The sequence below is a fragment of the Mesitornis unicolor genome, unplaced genomic scaffold, assembly GCF_000695765.1.
Source record: "Mesitornis unicolor isolate BGI_N332 unplaced genomic scaffold, ASM69576v1 scaffold24693, whole genome shotgun sequence".
Classification (NCBI taxonomy): domain Eukaryota; kingdom Metazoa; phylum Chordata; class Aves; order Mesitornithiformes; family Mesitornithidae; genus Mesitornis; species Mesitornis unicolor.
This window is the reverse complement of record NW_010174336.1, coordinates 30,804-50,586: the sequence shown is the minus strand read 5'-3', so window position 1 is coordinate 50,586 and position 19,783 is coordinate 30,804. Positions and strand designations below refer to the sequence as shown.

The window sequence follows — 19,783 nt, the reverse complement described above, 5'->3', positions numbered from 1 at the left end:
TGTTCCACGGCGGCTTCCAACTTTAACAAATTCCCGGGGAAATCTGTCCAGCTGTTCGTATGCCAGTCTCCCATCTTCACCTGAATGCAAAATGTTAAAGCATAATAACGTATTATATCATTGCCCTACAACGTTTAAAGTACTGGGTTCTCTGCTGTTAGAAAGTGCTGATCTGCCGGTAACTTCTTTCCCTTCTTAAAATCTATCTTGGTGAAGGCGGCTTCAGAAATCATGTGGAAAAAAATGAGTGTGTTCTGAATGTTTGTGATTTTTTTTTCATTTTCTCGTGTAATTTGCTGGTTTTATCCAGAGCAAAACAGAAGCAGATGTGGGCTGTATCATTAGATGACAGTGCCTGTACACTTGTCTTACTAAATCCCCTATGGTGCTTGTCAGAGTCTCAGCTGCTGCTGTGATACACTTGAGGCATTTAATGCTTATCCACTTCTACTTTGGGCAATATAAAGTTTACCCACATCTCACTTCCTGGCCCTTTAAAGAAGTGAGTCTAGCCACATCTTTACTTACATACCGCTGGAAAAAGAAGAACCAGTACAACATTTGCTAAATTTAACTATTCATGTCTCTCAAACTCTTTTCTCTTAGGTATCATCGTCTACATGCACTTGACAACAGCACTGAGCCTAGCATGTTGAATTAACCATTAGGAACCAAAATAATCTCTGTATGTTGTCTAGAATGGCAGCACAATCTCCCAGAGTATACAGAAGTGTCCTCAGGCTACCTGCTTTATAACCTCAGCAACAACACATCCAATGGCAGACTGAATTCCTACTGAACTGTTGAATGAAAGAACGTGTGTTTGAAGAGTTTGTGTAACTAAAATCACAGATGGACACACACACACAGCCATGGAGTAGAAAATCATGCTTAGCCTAAAGCCCAGAAAAATATGATTTTTCTGTGCTACTGAAGTACTGGGGCCCTGAAACTCTGCAGCCACACTTGCAGTCACACACCACTACAGTCAGACTACAGGTTAATGAGCAGGGTATCTGTTGTCTCAAGGACAAATGAAGAGCAATGCAAGGTACTGAGTGAAGGAGCACTTCCAAACTAGGGTCTGTCCAAAGAAGCATTTAAAGATTGTTTAGATAAAATGAACACTTGGAGGAGATCCCCAAGAGGAGTGCGTGGGAGACACAGCAGGCAGTGTGCTGGTCCTGCCTCCTCAAAGCTGCTTTCAAATTCTTTATGAACTACTTCTGTTTGTCAACTTCTCCTTTGCTCTTTTTCCATTTCTACTTTCCCCTTCAGACTCACACAATGCAATGTCTCTCTTTTTGGTCCCTTTTCATTATTTTCAAAATTAAAGTTTTCTAAGAATGTATCTTTTCTAACCCGTCGAGTCTCTAGTTATAAAGTTGTGTTTCCATTTAGCGTCTCACATTTGTATAACTTGGATGTCTTACATGCTGCTCTGTTAAAAAATAAAATTAAGTACTGCTCTCAAACAGGCAACTCACCAAGTGAGAGCAGGGTTTCGGATGCCACTTTTCTGATGTCCTCATTGTCAGACTGGCAGAGCGTGACCAGCATTTTAATGCTCTCAGTAGCCTGGAAAGTGCAAAAAGAACTGTGTTAGCACCACATAGCATGCTCTGGTTTTATTTCACAGCCTTGCATCAAAATAGTGACCATCCTCTGCATTGCCCTTCCTATGCCAGGGGGTGAGCCTTGGTGAGGGCATGGAGAATGGGATTTTCTGAAGGGGAAGGACCTAGGAGAAGGCATATTTTTTGCTGTCAGTGTGGACCCTTTCTAATTTTCCTACATGCTATGTACATAGATATGGCTGACCAGCTATGTCTGCTACTTCTGACTGTAGGCTGTGTGATGGGCCATGAGACAAGGCCATAAAAGTGCCAAGGTAAGGGTACGGTGAGGAGATGAAGGGGATACAGGTGTCAAGGGAATGAGTTTCATACTGAGCATGACAAACCTGGTAGGTCTGAGAAGGCTGTTCTCACCAGCCTAACCATGTCTCCAGGAGCACGTTGGCTGCCTAACCCACTCACTTTATGGCAGACTCCTCACCAACACCTGCACTCACCAACATTTCCACACTTTTTTCGCCTTGCTTCTGCTATTTTGGGAAGAAAGCAAGGAATAAGCCTGTTCTCTGCTGCTAAAATGTCAGCAGCTGCCACAGTGTCTCTGGCAGGCTATTTAATATGATAAGAGAGATGAGTGAAAGGAAGGGCAGCTACTGCCTGGGCATGACATAGAGGAGGTGGTGAGCCACAGAGTCAGTATTTGTATGAGCCCTGTCGATCTGAGGGGCACAGGTCTGGTCTATGGTGCTCTCAATGCAGGCTTAGCTACCACAGCCATGAAATGTCACTACCCCATCTTCAATGTGGTCGCTTGTGCTTGCCTCAGGGCAAGTCTGTGCTGGTGCATATTGGTGACTACAGCTCGAATGCTTATGAGTGATGGGGCCACAGCAGCAAAGAGCTTGCTGCGACCTGCAAATCCTCTCAGAGGTTCACAGTGGGACCTTGTGTGGCTGACATGGTTTGATGTGGATGAGCCTGCCGTTGGGTTAGCTCATCCACAGCCACCTATGCACTGTAGCATTCCCATCTCTGACATATCTTCTAGAAAGGGTTCAGCTTTTTCTTTCAAGATCCTAAATGATGACACTTCCCCTCAATATTTCTTTTCCCCATCAATTGCTGTTCTCCTTAATGAAGATGCATCGGAGCCACACAATTTTAAATTAAATAAGTCTAGCTCCAGTTCCCACCACTGGTTCCTAGTCTGCCTTCTCCTGAGAGATCCAAAGCCCCACTGCACCCTACATGCAGCAGGGGTTTAATGCCCCTCCCTGTTGCCTCTCAGGGATGCCTGCTAGCATCTTGTTTAAGGGAATAACAATAGGTTTTTTGTATTTAAACAATATTGGATTATATACTGGATGGTACCATTTCTGGCTGGGATGAAGTTACATTTAGAGCTGTCTTCTCCAGGGGCCAGTTTTGAGGGAGAAACAGTCATTCTGTGATGAGTCTGTTTCACAGAATACATTTTTTGCCCCAGCGTCCCATACCAGTCGGGCTTGGGCAGCTCCTGTTTCCCATGGCTCGACACCGCCAAAACAAAAGTGTATTTTTCCTTCCTGTCAAAGAAGGGAGTACACAAATAGTACCAGATCCTAGCCGAGGCTGTAGTGCCCAGATGTACCAGTTGTTTGTCACAGAACAAGCTGTGACCTGTCTCTCCCTTCCTCTTCTTTCCCTGGAGCCCACATGCATTAAAGCAAATTTTATCCTGGGAAAGGATGGATGGGGTTTTTCCCTCTCAGTCAGTACTCAGTGGATTAATAACTTTTTTTTTCTCTGTGATGTGGAAGTAAGTCTCCTAAAGGCAATACGAGAGGGAGGAAAAGATGATACACAAAAGTTAAACTTTGTCATGGCCACAGAACGCAGCTGTTTTTGTAGTGAAGCTTTTAAACTGTTCTCAAACAGCATGCTATCTGTAAAAGGACACAGTGCAACGATGCAAAACAAAAACACTACAGCTGCTCCTATTGCAATTTCTATTTTGCTGTTTGTATCTATCAGATGTCCTTTCTTTAAAGTAAAGCTAAGTGCCATAGTGAATCCCTTGTCTCTTACCTTGAGGCATCGTAGAGCTAAGCAAGCTGCTTTCTGCAGCTGGAGGTTGGGCTGGGTTAGTGCTTCACAGTAATAAATCAAGGCCTGAAAACAGGTAAAGAAAAAGAGTGATGAGAATGTTTGTGCCTGTGTGGAGCAGAATGGTGGAGTGGGGAAGCATTGCTACCCTACCAAAGGGGGAGAGGTTGCAGCCCGGCCAGCAAGCGTGTGGGATGGAGAGGCACAGCCCCTGCTACGGGTAACGCAGTGGGATAATTCCTTACAGCAGATCCAGGCCAGGCCAGTGGTTACAGCTTAGCAGTTTCAGGCCGGCTTTTGGTGAGGAAAAGTTCACGTTAAAAGTGAGAAGCACAGTCTGGCACCATTGAGGGCCTTTCTGCATAAATCGCCAAAGAGCTTTAAATGCTCAAGAGCTGACACTTGAGATGGTCTCTTTAATGTAGGGATAGTAATGAATGGGCTGGGATGGACCCCAGGGGTACTGCAAAGAACTATTACAAGGTTAGCATGAGCTGCTAGACCAGTTTACTGCTTGATCCTAGAAATTAGTAGCTACTGCTGAGCAAACAAAACCAGTGTGAGCAGCAAATCTCGGTGACAGTCGGCTATACGATGAACTCATCTGCAATGTAAGGCTGTGTAATGCCCTCATACAAGGCACCTCATGGCCCTTCCTGCAGGCAGTGAACCAGTATCAGCTACACACGCCTGTTCCAGGAGAAGGTTATGTTTTCCCTGAGATGCTGCCTCCATGAAGCTGGGGAGGTAGAAGGATGGTATGAGATACCAAGAGGCTGCAAAAATGAAAGATGAAGCAGGATGGCAAGCAAAGGGGGAACTGAATTAACAGCAAAGAGCAGAAAAGAGTGAGATCCTTTTTCTCCCCGCCCCATGTTCCTTCCACCACTTTCCTCTTCCAAATGCCTTTTTTTTTTTCACTCTTTCCCAACAGGGGACAGGGATAGTAAGGAAAGGTCTGCCATGGAAGTTCAGAAGCCAACCCCTAACTTCTTATTCCTCTTCTCCCTAATTTCTGTGTTTAATCTGGCTTAGCTTGTTGCCTTCGCAAGTCTATCTGTGATAGACTCAAATCTTAGATCTCACAGCTGAGCTGTGCCTGCCCAAGGCAGTCTGTCCCCTCCAGAAATGGTTAGAGGTCCTATAGATGTCAGCCTCTTTTGGGGAAAAAAAAAAAATCATCTCAGACCTACATTTTTGCGCGTTGATGACACTGGGGACTGTTGCCTTGAAGCCTTGGACTGAAACCAAGCCTGAGACAGGCCAGCAGAAATGCTGACATGTGGAAGATAGCTGGAGAGCAGAGCACTCAGTAAGTATTTGCAGAGTTTTGGTTAGTACCTGTTTAGTGTAATGACAGGTAGAAGCAGACTACCATAAGGACAGAAACAGACCTGGGTATTTGCAGAAAAATTAGACAGGGAATCCCTCTGGATCAGATTAAATCAAGCTTGGAGCAATTATTTTATACACATAGACATTTGAGACACACAGGCAGAAAAAACGTCATGACGATACAGGTCTCTTATGTGATAGGTGATTTTCTGCCCCTTACCTTCTCCCTGAAGTGCCTGTTTTCTGCGGTAGCTGTCAGAAGTGATGCCACAGTCTCACTGACTTCATTTTTATTTTCATTGAGAAGTAAAGCCAAAGCTCTCAAAACTTCTTGCTGTGGTGGAAGGTTATTGGAGTTTATTTTGGCTACGTTTTGCTGCAGTTTTCCATCTTTCACTGACTGCAGCACCTGAACCACAGAGGCTAGAAGTGCAAGAGGAAGGTCCTTGTTACTTATTTTATCCTCTCAATATTTCAGATTGCACCTTTCCCCACTAGCGATCCTGAATTTTTACTGTACACAAAAAGGACATGAAAAATGCCCATCTGAGCAATTGCCATGGATCCATATTGCAGTATGTCTGCATGAGGAATTAATTGTCTGGGCTTTAAGTTGGGCCAGTTTCTTACACCTTCTTCCAAAGGAGGAGATTATTAGATGGGCTAGGTGGGACACTGCAGCACTTGCATCTACCCAGAGCTAAGGGCCTACCTGTCAAGTCTCCACTTTCTCTTGGAAAATATAAATCCTCCTGATAACAAGTGAGACCCAATGTTGTGTATTGACTTCCAGAGCACCTTTGTGAGAGCTTTTCCTAGGCAGACTGATGTCTGCCACCAAGAGCCAGGGTTAATGTGTTTCTGAGAGCCTGCCAGACACTGAGATGCTGTGATCCCCTGGCTCCTGAGAAACACTCAGCACTTCAAAAGGTCTCTCCATAAAGGACAGTGAAAGATCAGAATGTCATCCAAGCTGTGGGCACAGAAAGCTTCCCAGACCTTGGGCCCAGCCCATCACCAACAGCCATTTCCTAAATAAATAACTCTTTCAATACAGTTTTTTTCCCATTTAAATATGAAAATAGCAATTACTGAGGGTGTATCAGCATCAGCTCCTTTCCATTGATATCTACAGCTGTTCAAGTGCATTCAGACTTAGTATCCACGGCACTTCTTTGTCCCCTTTCCCATCTTGTAAAATCAACCTCAGTGCTGAACTTGTTGTTTGAGGCTGTTTTGTGCTGAGCTCAAAAGGACACCAATGTACTCTCCCATTAGCCACCAGAATTTATATATCCTACCTTCTTTTGCGAGCTGCAGCAAATAGCTTCCAAGGTCGTTAACACTGTGGCTGGCAAAATAGTTGTAATACTGAAAGACAGTAATGATTTCAGAGGACATGCTGGAGTAGAGGACAGGCTCTGTCCGGTCCAGGATCTGAGACACCAGGATCCTGAAGACTGCAGGCAGCCATGAACAAAGGGACATGTTAGTGAGAGCAAAAGATGCTGGCAAAAATCCCATTTCAAAGCCAGAAAGAACAAACCGTATTTGCAAGGTCAGATACTTCCCATTGTTCCTAACCTCAACTGTGGTTTGGTTAGAAGGCAGACAGACCTTCTCCCTGTCTAGCTCTCATCACCAGAGGATAAATGTGAGGATGAACCTCTGCCAGTTTATAGATGGGTAGTGTATCTCATCCGATTGATACAGCATCCTTTCTACTCAAATGATATCCTGAACCACTAAACACATATCCACATGCACTGTCAGTTACATCTCCATGGTGCCACGGAAGTAGGGGAGATGTGCACAGAGGCAGGATTTGGATTTGTTTGTTTTTATGTTCCTGTGTGAGCATAAGGCATGCAGCAAGCTGTTCTCTGTGTGACCCATCACATGGAGCAGGAAGGAAAACACTGCCCTGGGTAGGCATCTGCAGTGCAGGTGCCCACACCTCAGCAAGTCACCCTATGTCCCCATTCTGTCCCAGGGAGAGCTAGTCAGTATAGCTGGAGTTTGAGATGTGGCACCTCCCACACCAAATAGGAACCTAGGTTCAGATAGACTTAATGAAATGTGTATGAGTTTCATTACATTGTGGCATGGACATTATGTAGAGACATAAAATTAAGTGCAAGTCCTACTTCACTTACAAACCTGTATTTGGGAATAGACTTACTTTCTGATAACTCTTAAAACAGTATTTTCTTTTCCGCTGACTTCACCTATTTCTCCTATTCTGATCTGATTATTTTGGGCCAAAACTGTTTCAAGAGTTGTAGCATTAGTTTTCAAATGAGATCTCTGGAGCCATGGTTGAGTAAAGCCCAGTACACAACTGTTCTCCATTTTGATCACCGACAATTTTTTTGCAGCAGTTGGTACCTGTTTCTGCAAGTCCTGGACACTCCTCATTCACAGTGGTGGCAAAATTGATATCCAACTGCTTCATCATCTTGTCTGCGGATGTGTGATACACTCCTGAAGGGCCAGTACACTTCATCCAGAAAGCCAGCAGCGACAGCTTTTTGTGGAACTCTGGAATTGCTGGAGGAGAAGAAAAAATGAACAATGAAACAAAGCCATGCTGGAAACATTGACTTCCAGAAGAGAGAAGAGGGTGGGAGTGGAGGAACTCTCACCCCAGCTCACTGATGGACAGCTACTGTTTGGTGGGTCATACTGTGCCATTATCTTTACAGAGCGTGATCAGGTGCTCACCCCAAGTTTGAAATGTGTCTCATCTTTTTCAGTACCATGAAATACTAGGGAAATATCAGAAATGGTCTGCACAAGAGTGGTTCCTGTTCTAGTGCTGTTCTGTGGCCTTGGGTAAGTCACTCAATTTTGCCTCAGTTTTCTGATAAATTGCTGCCAGAGTGCTCATGAGGGTAGCAACATGTCTGTCAAACTCTTCCAAGGTGCAACAAGAAGAAAAATAACTAAATAACTCTCCATAGAGATGACTGAAAATAAAATCGATAAAATATTTGAGGAGTTGTATTATGCCTCTGATAGTACAAGGCAGATCCTGCTTTTCCTTAGGAAAGAGAAGTGGAGGAAGAATTTGGCTTTTCAGAGGTGGCAGCACCCCACCCCACCACAGCAATGACCTCTGTCCATCTGCACATCACACAGGATGAGAAGTCCTTTCTCTTCTCACTTGCTTATTTCTGGATACCAGCACTGAGGACGGAACACGGCACTTGACCTGCTGTGGTGACTGCCACATCTGCTGGTAACCGTGAGTCAGCCCTTACTATGGTGGCATCTTCTGCAGTGACGGCAACCTCTGCATAGCAATTATTTCAGCAGGCACCCATGCCCCAACAAACCCTTTTCAGAAAGAAACCCACAGTTTGTTTTACCATCAGTAAGGGAGGTGATGTTTCCCAAGTTCTCAGTGCTGATCTCGGCGATGTGCTCCATCACGAGGATCTGCCTGGACAACTTATCCAGGAGGTCTCTTGTCACGAAGGGCGTTTTACTGGAGAACACAATTTGCTGGTGAAGACAAATAGGAAGAGAGGAAAAGGAGTCACTGAACTAAAAAAAAAAACTCAGAAGAAAACAAAAAAGTCCTAAACACCTGGCACCTGAAGAACTCCACTGGCAAATTCATTGCCTGAAACTATAGGATCTCCTTAACTTCAAATGTTTTTTTGTCTCTGGGATATTTTATGGTCCTGGTTGATATTCATTGTTGCTTTTATTGTTAACATATACATCCAGATCCAAGCACTTGAGTATCCAAGCATCCATTTGCATAAGTTATTTCTGATTTATACACTCTGCAAAGCTAAAGGAATCCATCAACATAAGCCTTAAAGCCAGAAAAGAATATTAGTCTGACTTTCACATAACACAGGCCATGGGCTTTCAGGATATACCTGGCTGGAGGCAGACCACAGGTCACTCTTTCTCAACTCTGTTTCAGCTCTGACCAGCTACCCAGGTGCCTTTATTAATCAGGTGCTTTCACCTTGCTAATACTCCCTGCTGCTGCTGTCTGCATTTTCTTCAGCAGTCCATGTAAATATTGTTCATATCAAATCTGCTCAGTGTATGGACATAGTTCAAGCTTGCCTCTTCCAATTGCATATTTACTGTGTACTCCTGTATTTAAGCCAAAAACACCTTCCCTTTTTCTCATACTTGTGAGTCAGCAGAGTGTCCAGCTCAGCACAAAGGGTACTGGAATCAGGATCACTCTGCACTGCTTCAGCGGGCTTTGGGGAAAATAGAGCTAATTATATCTAAGATGGAAAAGTCAAATAACTGTAAAGATGATGTTGCAATATGTTTTAATCTGTCAGGAAAACCCTGATGCCCTCTCTTGCTGGAGGTTTAAAATCACATTTCTGTGCTTGAGGTCTGAAAAAAAACCCTCTAAAATGTTGTGCTAGTTAGTTCTGAGCACGAACTGACAATTTTGATGTCCCAGGGGGGCGGTCATGTGCTGCCTTCACTGCATCTGTTGCAGACAATCTCTCTCCACCTCATATGCAGAAATTCATCTTTGCTCTTGAACGTCGCAATCTTGTCTGGGGCTCAGTTAAGCGGTGGGGCCACGGGCTTCTGTTCTGCCTCTGAAGACATGGGCTGCCTTAACTGGGGACTGCTCTCATTGAGGACCTCCCAGCGAAGCCAGGGGACAGCCAGAGGAGGGGCTGCCCTTGTCATCTGCTGTGCTGCCTGTCACTGCTGCTGGGGGCCATCTGCAAAGTGCTCCACGGTTTGCACATCAGGTCTGCTCTGAGACAGCCCAAGATGGACACAATAGAGGCTTTGGGGGCTTTGGGGATGAAGGGTGTCACCTCCCTACCCCAGCACAGCAGCTGTCCCAGCTCTGGACTCCTGCTGCCTGCCAGGAGCAGCACTGACCTTGCCAGCCTGCTCGTACCCCACGTTGCAAGCACACCAGTGCCTGCAGGGAAGATTTTAAAATATATGTCCCAAAAGAGCTGGACCTGATACCTGAATGAGGTGTGTGCAATACTGCAAGTGCTTAACTATGGTTACATCGAGGCTGTCGTTCCCCGTGGTCAGGGGCAGAGGGCTGCCGGCCACGCTGGTGCCCACACCTGTGTCCTCGGTGAGAGCTTCGCTCAGGTGGCCTCTGGCTTCTGGGTGCTCTGTCCTGTAGCTGAGGAGGGATGAGGGAGGTCAGTGCTGGGTTGACCACCACCACTGTGGCAGACACACACACACGCACACACACACACACACACACAGAGCTGCAAGCAGCCAGAATCCTGTGGATGAATACATCATATTACACCAGAGCAGTGCAGCCCTGGCTGGGCGTGCAGGACTGCAGGGCTGTACCCACCAAGGGGACAGGCCTCTGTCCCCTGATCAGATCAGTCTGTCTTGAGCGATGCCATGCCCTCATCAGCAGGCCTTTTTAACCCCCAGTTACTGTCACTTGGTGGTGACTGAGTTTTCTCCCATCTGTTGGTAAACCATCTCCCCAGTCACTCTGGATGAAGCACCATTACAAATTTGCACAATCCCAAGCACCCAGCTGATAAGAACAGCTCTGTGCTTTTGGTGTCCTCCTGCTGCCAAATTTAACGCAGAAGGAAAGGAAAACCACTGCTGGAGTAAGAGACATGATGTTTTCATACACTGTTTTAGGCACAATGTGTACAGCTTGCTTTGCCAATTGGTTCTGTAAGAGCGTAAAGCTAGTCTCACTGTGTTTTAAATCATTATTTCCAACATGGTCTTGTTGTACAAATGGGCCTCCCTGTGTTTAAATGAAAAGTCCAAGGTCAGTCCCCAGACTGCAAGTATATTTGGCTGCAAGTTCAGAAGTTTCAACACTTGCAATCTTTACACCGAGTCACGCGCTTACACAGCTAAAAATGGAAGTGGGAATCAACACTGTCCGGGGATGAGCCAAAGGGGAAAAAAAGAAATTTTAGCTTCTACTTTAGCTTAAAAGATTTTAGTTGACTTCTAAGTTAGCTTGTAACTAACTTAAAATTTTGCTGCTTGAGTTAAATTTATGCTGAAGTGCCTGGTTAAAGCCAGATTCTTAAATCAATGCAGACTGAACTGATCTCAGAGTGCCAATTCAGCAAGGAACACATTTTTCTGAGGTTTTTCTTCCCATCAAGTCTTATTCTGGAGAGAGGATATACAGTGAGAAGATGGGAACTGCAAGGTGGTTGCTTGTTTGTACTCAAAATTGTTTTAAACAGCCCATGATAAGAATAGCTCCTTGGTTGGCAAGCATGGGGTGTGAGGGAACCATGTTCTTTTCTTTTTTCCCAGCTCTAGTGCCACTTATGTGCCTGCTGGGCATCATGTCAGCTCTGAGGATGCAAATACGCTTTCAGGACCTAATGATTGAAACACAGCATCTTAAGGGCACACGACAATGGCAGACCACGGCACAAACACCACAACTTCTTTTTTTTTTTTCTTAGAAAGACCAAAAGTGATGAAAGAAGAGCAGGTAACACGCAGGGCCATGAACAGAGTACCAGTCATCACTCTTACATTCCAAAGGAAACCTACACCATGCTGCTTAAATCTGGCCCTGTGTTACTGTTACTGACAAGCTTAATCCACTGCAAAGACTCATTCGGCTAGAGAGAAAAGACAAAGGGAGGGGGGGAAAAACCACAGAGGAATTAGTAATTACATCCAAGGAAAGCCAGGTCCAAACCTATATCAAGGAAGAGGCTCTGCCAGTATTGATGTCAGCTTAATTTAATTTACCTTTCTTCTTTGGAGGACAGATTGTGTATATTTGAACAGGAAAAAAATGATCCTGGAAGCTAAGGATTTTGTATGCAGCAGCCATGGGGAACTCTCTGACCCTATAAACTCATCAAGGATTAGTCAATCTTCCTTGAATAATGTGTGCACCAGGATCCCATGTTAGCGACAAAGAGCTAGGGTATCAGTTTGGCGTAAGCACAGCTGGCAGTGACTACAAACTTACCTATTCTTCTCCATCTCTGTATCTGAAAATACCGAGTCTGCACCTCCTCCACCATTACAAACCTCCACACCACCACCATCCTCATCATCAAAGTCAGAGGTGTTCAGGAAATCAAAGCTTTCTAAAGCACTTTCAACTGTTAGACTTAAACTGGAGGACCTGCTTCGGCTTACTGCCGGCTTGCACTGCAAAGGCAGAATGAACCAATGAAAACCCCAGATATTAGCTACTACTGAAAGAAAAGAAAAAAAGGATAAAACTTAAAACTTTCAAAGTCTTCATTTTATTTTCAAAACTTCATTTTATTGGGTGTTTCATTTCAAACCTTCATATTCATAGCACATACAATGAAAACCTGAGAACTGGAAAAACCCTTCCCTTCCTCCTCCCCTCCCCATCCTATACCCTCTCTTCCCCAAAGGAAAACCCTCAAAGGCAAAATTCAATGCATTTTATAGAAACGAGAAGTACATCTTGAATCCAAGTGATGCAGCTTTTGGCGTTCTCCAAATGGAGAGACAGCAATTAATGCACTGGAAGTTGAAAGGGGATGGCAGGTTCTGTAATTGCTGTTCTAGACACAGAAGCCAACTTATACATATCCAATGGCACTATCGGATTTATTCCAGATGCAGCTCCAACACACCTCAGTTGGGAATTAATTTCTTCCCATATCTGCAGATTTATTCATGAGATGAGAGGACTTTTGTGGCCTTTGAAGCCACATGGCTTATCAAGGAAAAGCCAATCGGGCATCAGATTCCTAGGTGACAGAGAAAGGCAGTATTATAACTCAGAAATTAGCAGTGCTAGAGAGAGGGAAAGACATCCCGTCTCACTGCTGGGATGAAATGCGACTGAAGCCCCTGAAGCAAAGCTGTTGCTGTAGGAAGTATCAAAGGCCCTGGTCCCATGTGGTGATTCATCCAGACATGCCTACAATGTTGCTTCCAGGGTCATCTTGCAGGATCAGATATAACTTGAAGGATCACCTCTGTTGGTTTGTGCAATGACTTCAACACCTTTAGCTGTATGTCATTTGACCAGAAACAGTCAACATGTGCCGTTCCACAAGCCACATCTTCTAGTCCCAGGCAGAAGCCAAGACTTTGTCTCAGCTTGTAGAAAGAAATGCATTGGCCTCAGAGTTCAGACTCAGCACCTCTAGACCTGAGGAGGGTTGGAGTTTTGTTTCCAATTAATTTGCACACAATATTAATGCTATAATGGTCTTACATTAGCATTTATGATGCTTGACACCTTAAATTGATCATATAGTCATGAGCTGTTCAAACACACTTCCCAACACCTCTCTGACACAGGTGAGTGCCGTATCTCGCTTCCTCTGCAGCAACAATGGCTTTAGGTACCATTTCTTTCAGTGCAGCTTCTCCAGGCAAAAGCAATCAGCAACACATGGGCTTCTCCTTTTCTCTGCCCCTCTGATATTGCCAAGAGAGGTTTCTTCAGGCACAGCTGGATTCCAGCTTGACATTTTTTCACAGGGAGCCCAGCGCGGCTGCTGGAGATGCTGAGTGTTGGTCTGCAAGCTGGTCAACAGGCGGCACACAGACATAAAGCAGATTTGGAATACGTATCCTTCTCACATGTGCAGGAATCCTGTCTGCACACGTCCATCCCCTCTTTTCCTCCCATCACATGTCTGTCCCTTTGTAACTTCTGATAAAAGGAGCGTAAATAATCAGTCCCGGTTGTCCCTCTGCTGTTTGGATAGTTGACCTCTGCACAAGCTGCAGAGCAGCCATGAAGTTAAGAAATAATAGTAATGGTAGCTTTGCCTGCTTGAACCTCCTTGGAAAATAGTGGAAGCAAAAGGGACTGCAGGCTGTCACAAAAGCACTTAATTTGGGAAAGTACTATGCATCTGCAAACACCAATGGAAACAAAGATGTTAACAAAGTTTCTTTGCAAAAAGATAGTGCTGAAGGATGAATGCTTCCCTCCTTCCTCCTCAGCTGTGTGTTCAAATGATGAGGCTTAAATGACTAGCGGACCAACTTGCATATGAATATGAAGCATTTGAAATGATTATTTCCCACATAATACTTTTTCCACACTAATGCATCATGAGTTCATGGGTAGATACAAGTCACAGTGATTGGCAGTAAACATATTAACAACATACATGCAAAACCCTTTGCTTCTTTCTAATTTTCAACATGTTCTGTGCATCCTGGCGTAACGCGACAGGATGCCTCTCCTTTTAAAAATGGATGGGGGAAAAAGGAAAAGGCTTGGGAAAAGGCCTAGATGATGTGGAAATGGCAACAGTCAGTGAGACTTGTGCTTCTAAATCCCTTTGGCAGTTTAGAAAATTCAGCTTCAACGGCTGTGAGACCTGACTTTCAGCTGGTGCAGTTTTGCACAGTTTTGCAGAGTTGAGGGGCAGTATGCTAAAGTACACCCAAGGAGGATTTGACCCATAGATTTTAAAGGCAGAAGGCTGACTATAATCTGATGTCCAGCATGGCACAAGCAATGGGTTCACAAGTAGTTTCTTCAGAGAGGGGTTTAATTTAATTAATGCCCTTGCACCTTTTTCTCTTTCCCCCAGGTTTTGAGTAGATTAAAAGATCCATTCCCTGAGGATACAAGGCTATGGTAAGCACATGGCAGACAAGTTTAAAAATTCAACACTGTGAAAGGATGCTCCAAACAGGAGCAAATCTACTGCTACCGAGGAATTTTACTGATCTCCAAAAACTCTACTTCGCTGTTTGTGAGGAAAGGGAGGAGATTCTACCCGCTCAGGTTTTCTTTAGGGTAGTATTTTCTGAAATAGTACTCACTTTTAGGATGTCATCCAGATGCATCACTTCTTGGTCCAGGTCCTGAAACTCTTTATACTGCTCTTTATGTGGCTCAAGAGCTAAGAGAAGCCCCTGCAAGGCTTCTTCAATGCTTCCATCGAGATAAGACTTATATCCTTCTGATTCCCCACTAATGGATCCCTCACAGGGCAGCCTCTCTGGGGTCAGGGGTGCCTCTGCTGACGTAAGCCTTTTTACCAGCTGCTTCGTGACGTTGCCCTCATAGGTGTCCAGCTCCACAGGCTTGAGCTCTGAACCTTCATCGGTGTCCTGCAGGAGAGACACTGGGACACTTGCTTCTATAAAGACAGGATCACTCCCAGCATCAGAAGGTTTTTGGCAAACTTGAGGAGCTGCCCTTGGGGTGGCCTTCTTCTCAACCACTGCTCCCTCTCCCTGGGGCGGCAGGTCCTTCGGCTCGGCAACAGAGTCCCTACGGGAGTCACTGCTGCTGCCATCCAGGCTGGAGCTCTTGGAGGACTCGAGAGCTCGGTGCTGGGTGGGGGTCACAGTGATGTCAGGGCTGGAGCTGACATGAGCAGAAGAGGACTCTGCTGCGTTGGCAGGGGGCACGTGGTCTTCGTAAGGCAGGTCGCCGAAAGTGAATGAAAGAGGCCGCTTCTCAGTGGTTGCTGTTCCGTTTTCAAAGACGTCATCTGTCAAATTTGTCTGAAAAGGTGATAGAGAAAGAGAGAAAATGTTTTTCAGGTAGCACAAGAAAAAACCTCTGTTTCTGGGAAAGAAAAATGCAAGGAAGAAGATTAAAGGAGCATTCAAGATTTGAGAGATGGAAAAAATATTACAAATCCAACTTCTGCTTTCATCTGGCATGGCTCCTGATTTTGCAAGGAAAACTGCTGGAAAACTTGGGCTCAGCATCTCTCTGGTAAGCAGAGAGCTCCAGCATGTGAGTCCCAGAACAGAGACCCAAATTCTGCTCATCCTACCAGACTTCCTCAGACAGCATTTCCAGTGCACTGCTCTTGTTCCTGCGGCATGTCTCTTTTTAAAAGGGTTGTACTTAAGCCACCCTGTCTGCATTTTCCTACCCGTTACAGATTTCTGTTGTATTTCTTTTCTGACTTCTGAAGTAGCAATCCCTAAAATTTAATAAAGTTTGCTCCAAAATCTTCTCTAGTGTCATGGCATTTTAATGGTGATATCACCGTGCTATTCCTTTTCTGTTGAAAGTATGTTCTGCATGGGGCATGGATATCTCTAATAATTGTGGAACAGCAGTTACATAGGAGTCCTGTTCAGTGTGAGTTTCTGCTGAAACAAAATAGAAGAATTTGTGTGGTGGTGTATTGACCAGGACATTGATCATTTAGGAAGCAAAACCAGCATATACAGACCCAAAAATGACCACGGCATGCACATATATTCATCTCTCTGACTAATCTATGGGGAAAAATCACTCTAGGAGTCACAAGCTGCCTATTTAACCTACAAACCTTGCTTTGTTACATGGCCAACTCACAGAAATGCACAGCACAGATGAAAGGCAACTACTATTTTGCTGACAATTTACTGGAAAGAACTGTAGGCATTCACATGTTGGTAAGATGCACAAGGTTAAAACCTGCATCTTTTTTCCCAGCACTATTAGCAGTTTTTTTTTCCCTAAGCATAATTATACTCAAAGGTTAATTTCTTCTTTCCCTTGACATGGGTATGCTTTTAGCATCTGAAAGTCATGTTACTAGGCAAATGTATAACATCAACCACTGTAGCAGGTATTTTAAGAATACCATATTGGCTTGTATTCCTGCCCTGCTCTCCGCCCACAGATGGTTGGCTTCTGATCATTATCCCTGAAGAAACTAAGAGGGATTTTGATTTAAGGCAACCAGCATGGGCTCACAGTCATGTTCTCCCCTCTAATCAGTCAGCAAAATGAGTGAGTTGCAACAGAGAGCAACACGTGAAGCATGCGTGCAAATGCAGATGCCACACGGAGACCAAATAAACTCCTTCACCAAACAAAAACCAGGACTCACATATAGCTCTAGCCCTGCTTTTGGGCTTAGCCTGAGCGATGGCAGGTCACTAAAAGAGCGACTGCGACGAAGCTTGTCAAAGAAAGTGTCTTGCAGAGCATCTAAGATTGTCAACTTTGGCCTGTCTTGCAGGGGATGCAGCCATTTCTTCAACAGTTAAAGCGGAGAGGGTGTGAGGAAGGGCAAGTTAAAGGAATGCTTTATAGCAGGGTACTAAATTACAGGCATGGGATACAGCATTTGTAAAATTTATATCTGTACAGATGTCTTATTCAGCTTAATACACACAGTCCTGATTAAGCATTCAGAATTTGATTCATGCAAAATGTAGGAGCACCCTGTGAATATCTTCTGTACAAGGGCAGATTTGACCATGATATGCATTAAAAATACGAGTGTTATAATTGTTGTTGTTGTTACAAAATGAACACATATTTCATAAAAATTATTCAAGTATCATAGCAGTCAGGCTAGAAGAATAGGTATGCAATAATTGGCCACATAGTTTCAAAGATGCCAGGATCACAGTCACCTTCTTCCAGGATTAGCAGCTAGGAATGCACTTGCTTTATAAGTATTTGTAAGGGTAACCTGCTGGAACCAGGGAAAAAAAGCTTAGACGTGTAAAGCAATGAAGCATTTGCAGTGTTTGAACTGCTCTAGGGCTTCTCATTACATAAACATGAAGCCAAACAGAGCTTACAAAGAACGAGTGGTCCTTGAAGGTTGGCGTTTCTGGAGTGCCTTGGCTGTACATGGACATTCTCCTCTGGAGAGCAGATGCCTTGCTCAAATTTCCTGTGGATGGAGTCAAGTCTTCAACATCAAAGGGGCTATGGACACACAAGCAGAAAAGAAAAAGGTTGTTAGGCTGAGCAACAAGGAATTTCAGATCCATGGAAAGGATTTCTGAAAAGTTGGTTTATTAGCACATCAAAACCTAGAGGTAGCAAGTTTTTTAACAGAATTGTTTAAAAGGAAATGTTGTTAATTAGACATCAGACTCACAAGTGTGTTTTTTTGGTTCTGATAAAAGAATTCTACTCTCACAAATAATTTATGTAGCGTAGTCTGATGTTATTCTTCTCACATGAAAAGTATTCTTGAATTTGAGCTGACAAGTGTCACACATACTAATGAGAAAGGTGGTCTACTATTATTAGAGCTGTTGCATTATAAAGGAAACTCGTAGCTGTTATTGCTGGCTTCATGTTTATTGCATTACAAAAAAAGAGTGTACATGACTGTAAAAGCTAAGAGCGTCAATGCTTCTTCAGAAATGACAGCTACCAATTTTATTAAAGTGCCGTAAGAATTGGGTTTGAATCAGCTAACCTATACTGACTAGTGCAGATAGAATCATAGAATCATTTAGGTTGGAAAAGACACTTAAGACCATTGAGTCCAAACATAAACCTAATACAGCCAAGTGCACTACTAAACCATGTCCCTAAATACCACATCTACACTGGACAATGCTAGATTTCCTACCACCCTCATGGTGTGGGAAGTCCTTAAAAGCCAGCTTTTAAAGACAGGTCAACTTCTTGCCCCTTTCTTGAGCTCAGGGAAGAAGTATCCACTTCACATGCCTCGTAATGTCAGTACTCACCACATCTACGGTAACAGCTGAAAATTGGCACAACTCAGAACCTAGACACAAACCCATTTCCCACAAATAACACAGGGAACCTGTGGCTGACCATGAACTATTTCTCATCTCCCAAACTTGGGCCACAATTCCTTCCCCATCTGCCTCAGCAAGCAGTGAAAAGGAGAGAAGAGACCACACAGACATTTTCTCTTTGGATGAATTTTTACAACTGCTTGACACAGTGACCAACCAGCCAGCTCTACTTACTACCAGGTGATTTCAAGGTTCAGCTTTATTGTGCCAAGGTCGTTAATGTCTACTGCAACCACCTGAGGCCGAGCTGCAAAGAGGTCTTTTGTTTCACAGGTAACACTTCCCACAAGGATATGCGTAGCAAGTCCTTTAACTTCCGTGACCTGTAAGAGACAAGAACAAGATGTCTAAGACCATGCAAGGCATTGCAATCCTTAATTACAATGCAACGGGTTTGATTGTCTGATCTGGACCCCTTGCTAAAAAGCTTCCAAAATACAACTGTGTTTGTTGCATCTTCATTACTTAGGTCAAAAATCAGATTTATTTTTGTAATAACTGTGTAATTGCATATAAGTATGCTTCTGTGTTGTCTTTATGTTGTTATGGGTGTCAGAAGAGGACAACCATACTTGCTCAGACCAAGGGACTATCCACCCTTGGTACCTGGTCTTTTGCAGTGACCATAAGCAGAGCCCAAGGGAAAAGTAAGAACAGGGAGAGCGTATTGGATGTTTTCCTGTTTAATACTCTCTCAGCAACTAACAATTTTCACGACAGGCAATCTCCTGATGTAGCTGGCCTACTTACAATTCCTGAGGGAGCTCTCTTCTACATATTCAGCTCCTGTAACTCTGAAGCCGTGTAATTGTTTGCAACTATGACAGCCTTTGGTGAGGACTTCCACAGATCTGTTGGTGAGGAACCACCTCCAAAACTGTGTTGTTAGATTGGGGAGAATGACTCACCTTGTGTCACAACTTGACTGTCTATGGAAACCTACTGTCTCACACATTTGGGATTATTTTGTCAGTGGTTTTGTAATTGCTTGCATTTTTTTTTTCCATGAAGACTTTGCACTAAGTGGGACATTTCCCATGAGACTTTCAAGATACTCCCCTGCTTAAGCTGCCTAAGATGGGACACCTGGCATAATTATTAGCAGCAATTTCTAGACAGGGGTCAGGGAATGGGTATCTCTGGGTTGGAGTTTTGTTGGAAGGAAAGCACATGAGCATGTGGACCTTCAGCCAGCACAAAACTGTGTGGGGAGGCTTGGGGCAATGAGAGGGTGAAGCAGTGGTAAAAAGACTCTGGTTTGGGAGGAAAAAATCACTGCTGACTGCTAGGGGTTTGCAAAAGTTGCT

The 19,783-nt window shown here is 44.2% G+C and overlaps 1 protein-coding gene across 1 annotated transcript in view; it reads right to left on the bottom strand.

Annotated features, from left to right (window-relative positions):
• Positions 1 to 11,524: 11,524 nt before the first annotated feature.
• Positions 11,525 to 19,783, bottom strand: part of FAM65B (family with sequence similarity 65, member B) — a 21,533-nt gene continuing 13,274 nt past the window's right edge. The window contains exons 10-13 of the mRNA XM_010181014.1: positions 18,651 to 18,799; positions 17,493 to 17,622; positions 14,769 to 15,458; positions 11,525 to 11,599 (exon numbers count right to left, since the gene is read on the bottom strand). Coding sequence (XP_010179316.1) covers positions 11,525 to 11,599; positions 14,769 to 15,458; positions 17,493 to 17,622; positions 18,651 to 18,799 — 1,044 coding nt within the window. The remainder of the gene's footprint in view (positions 11,600 to 14,768; positions 15,459 to 17,492; positions 17,623 to 18,650; positions 18,800 to 19,783) is intronic.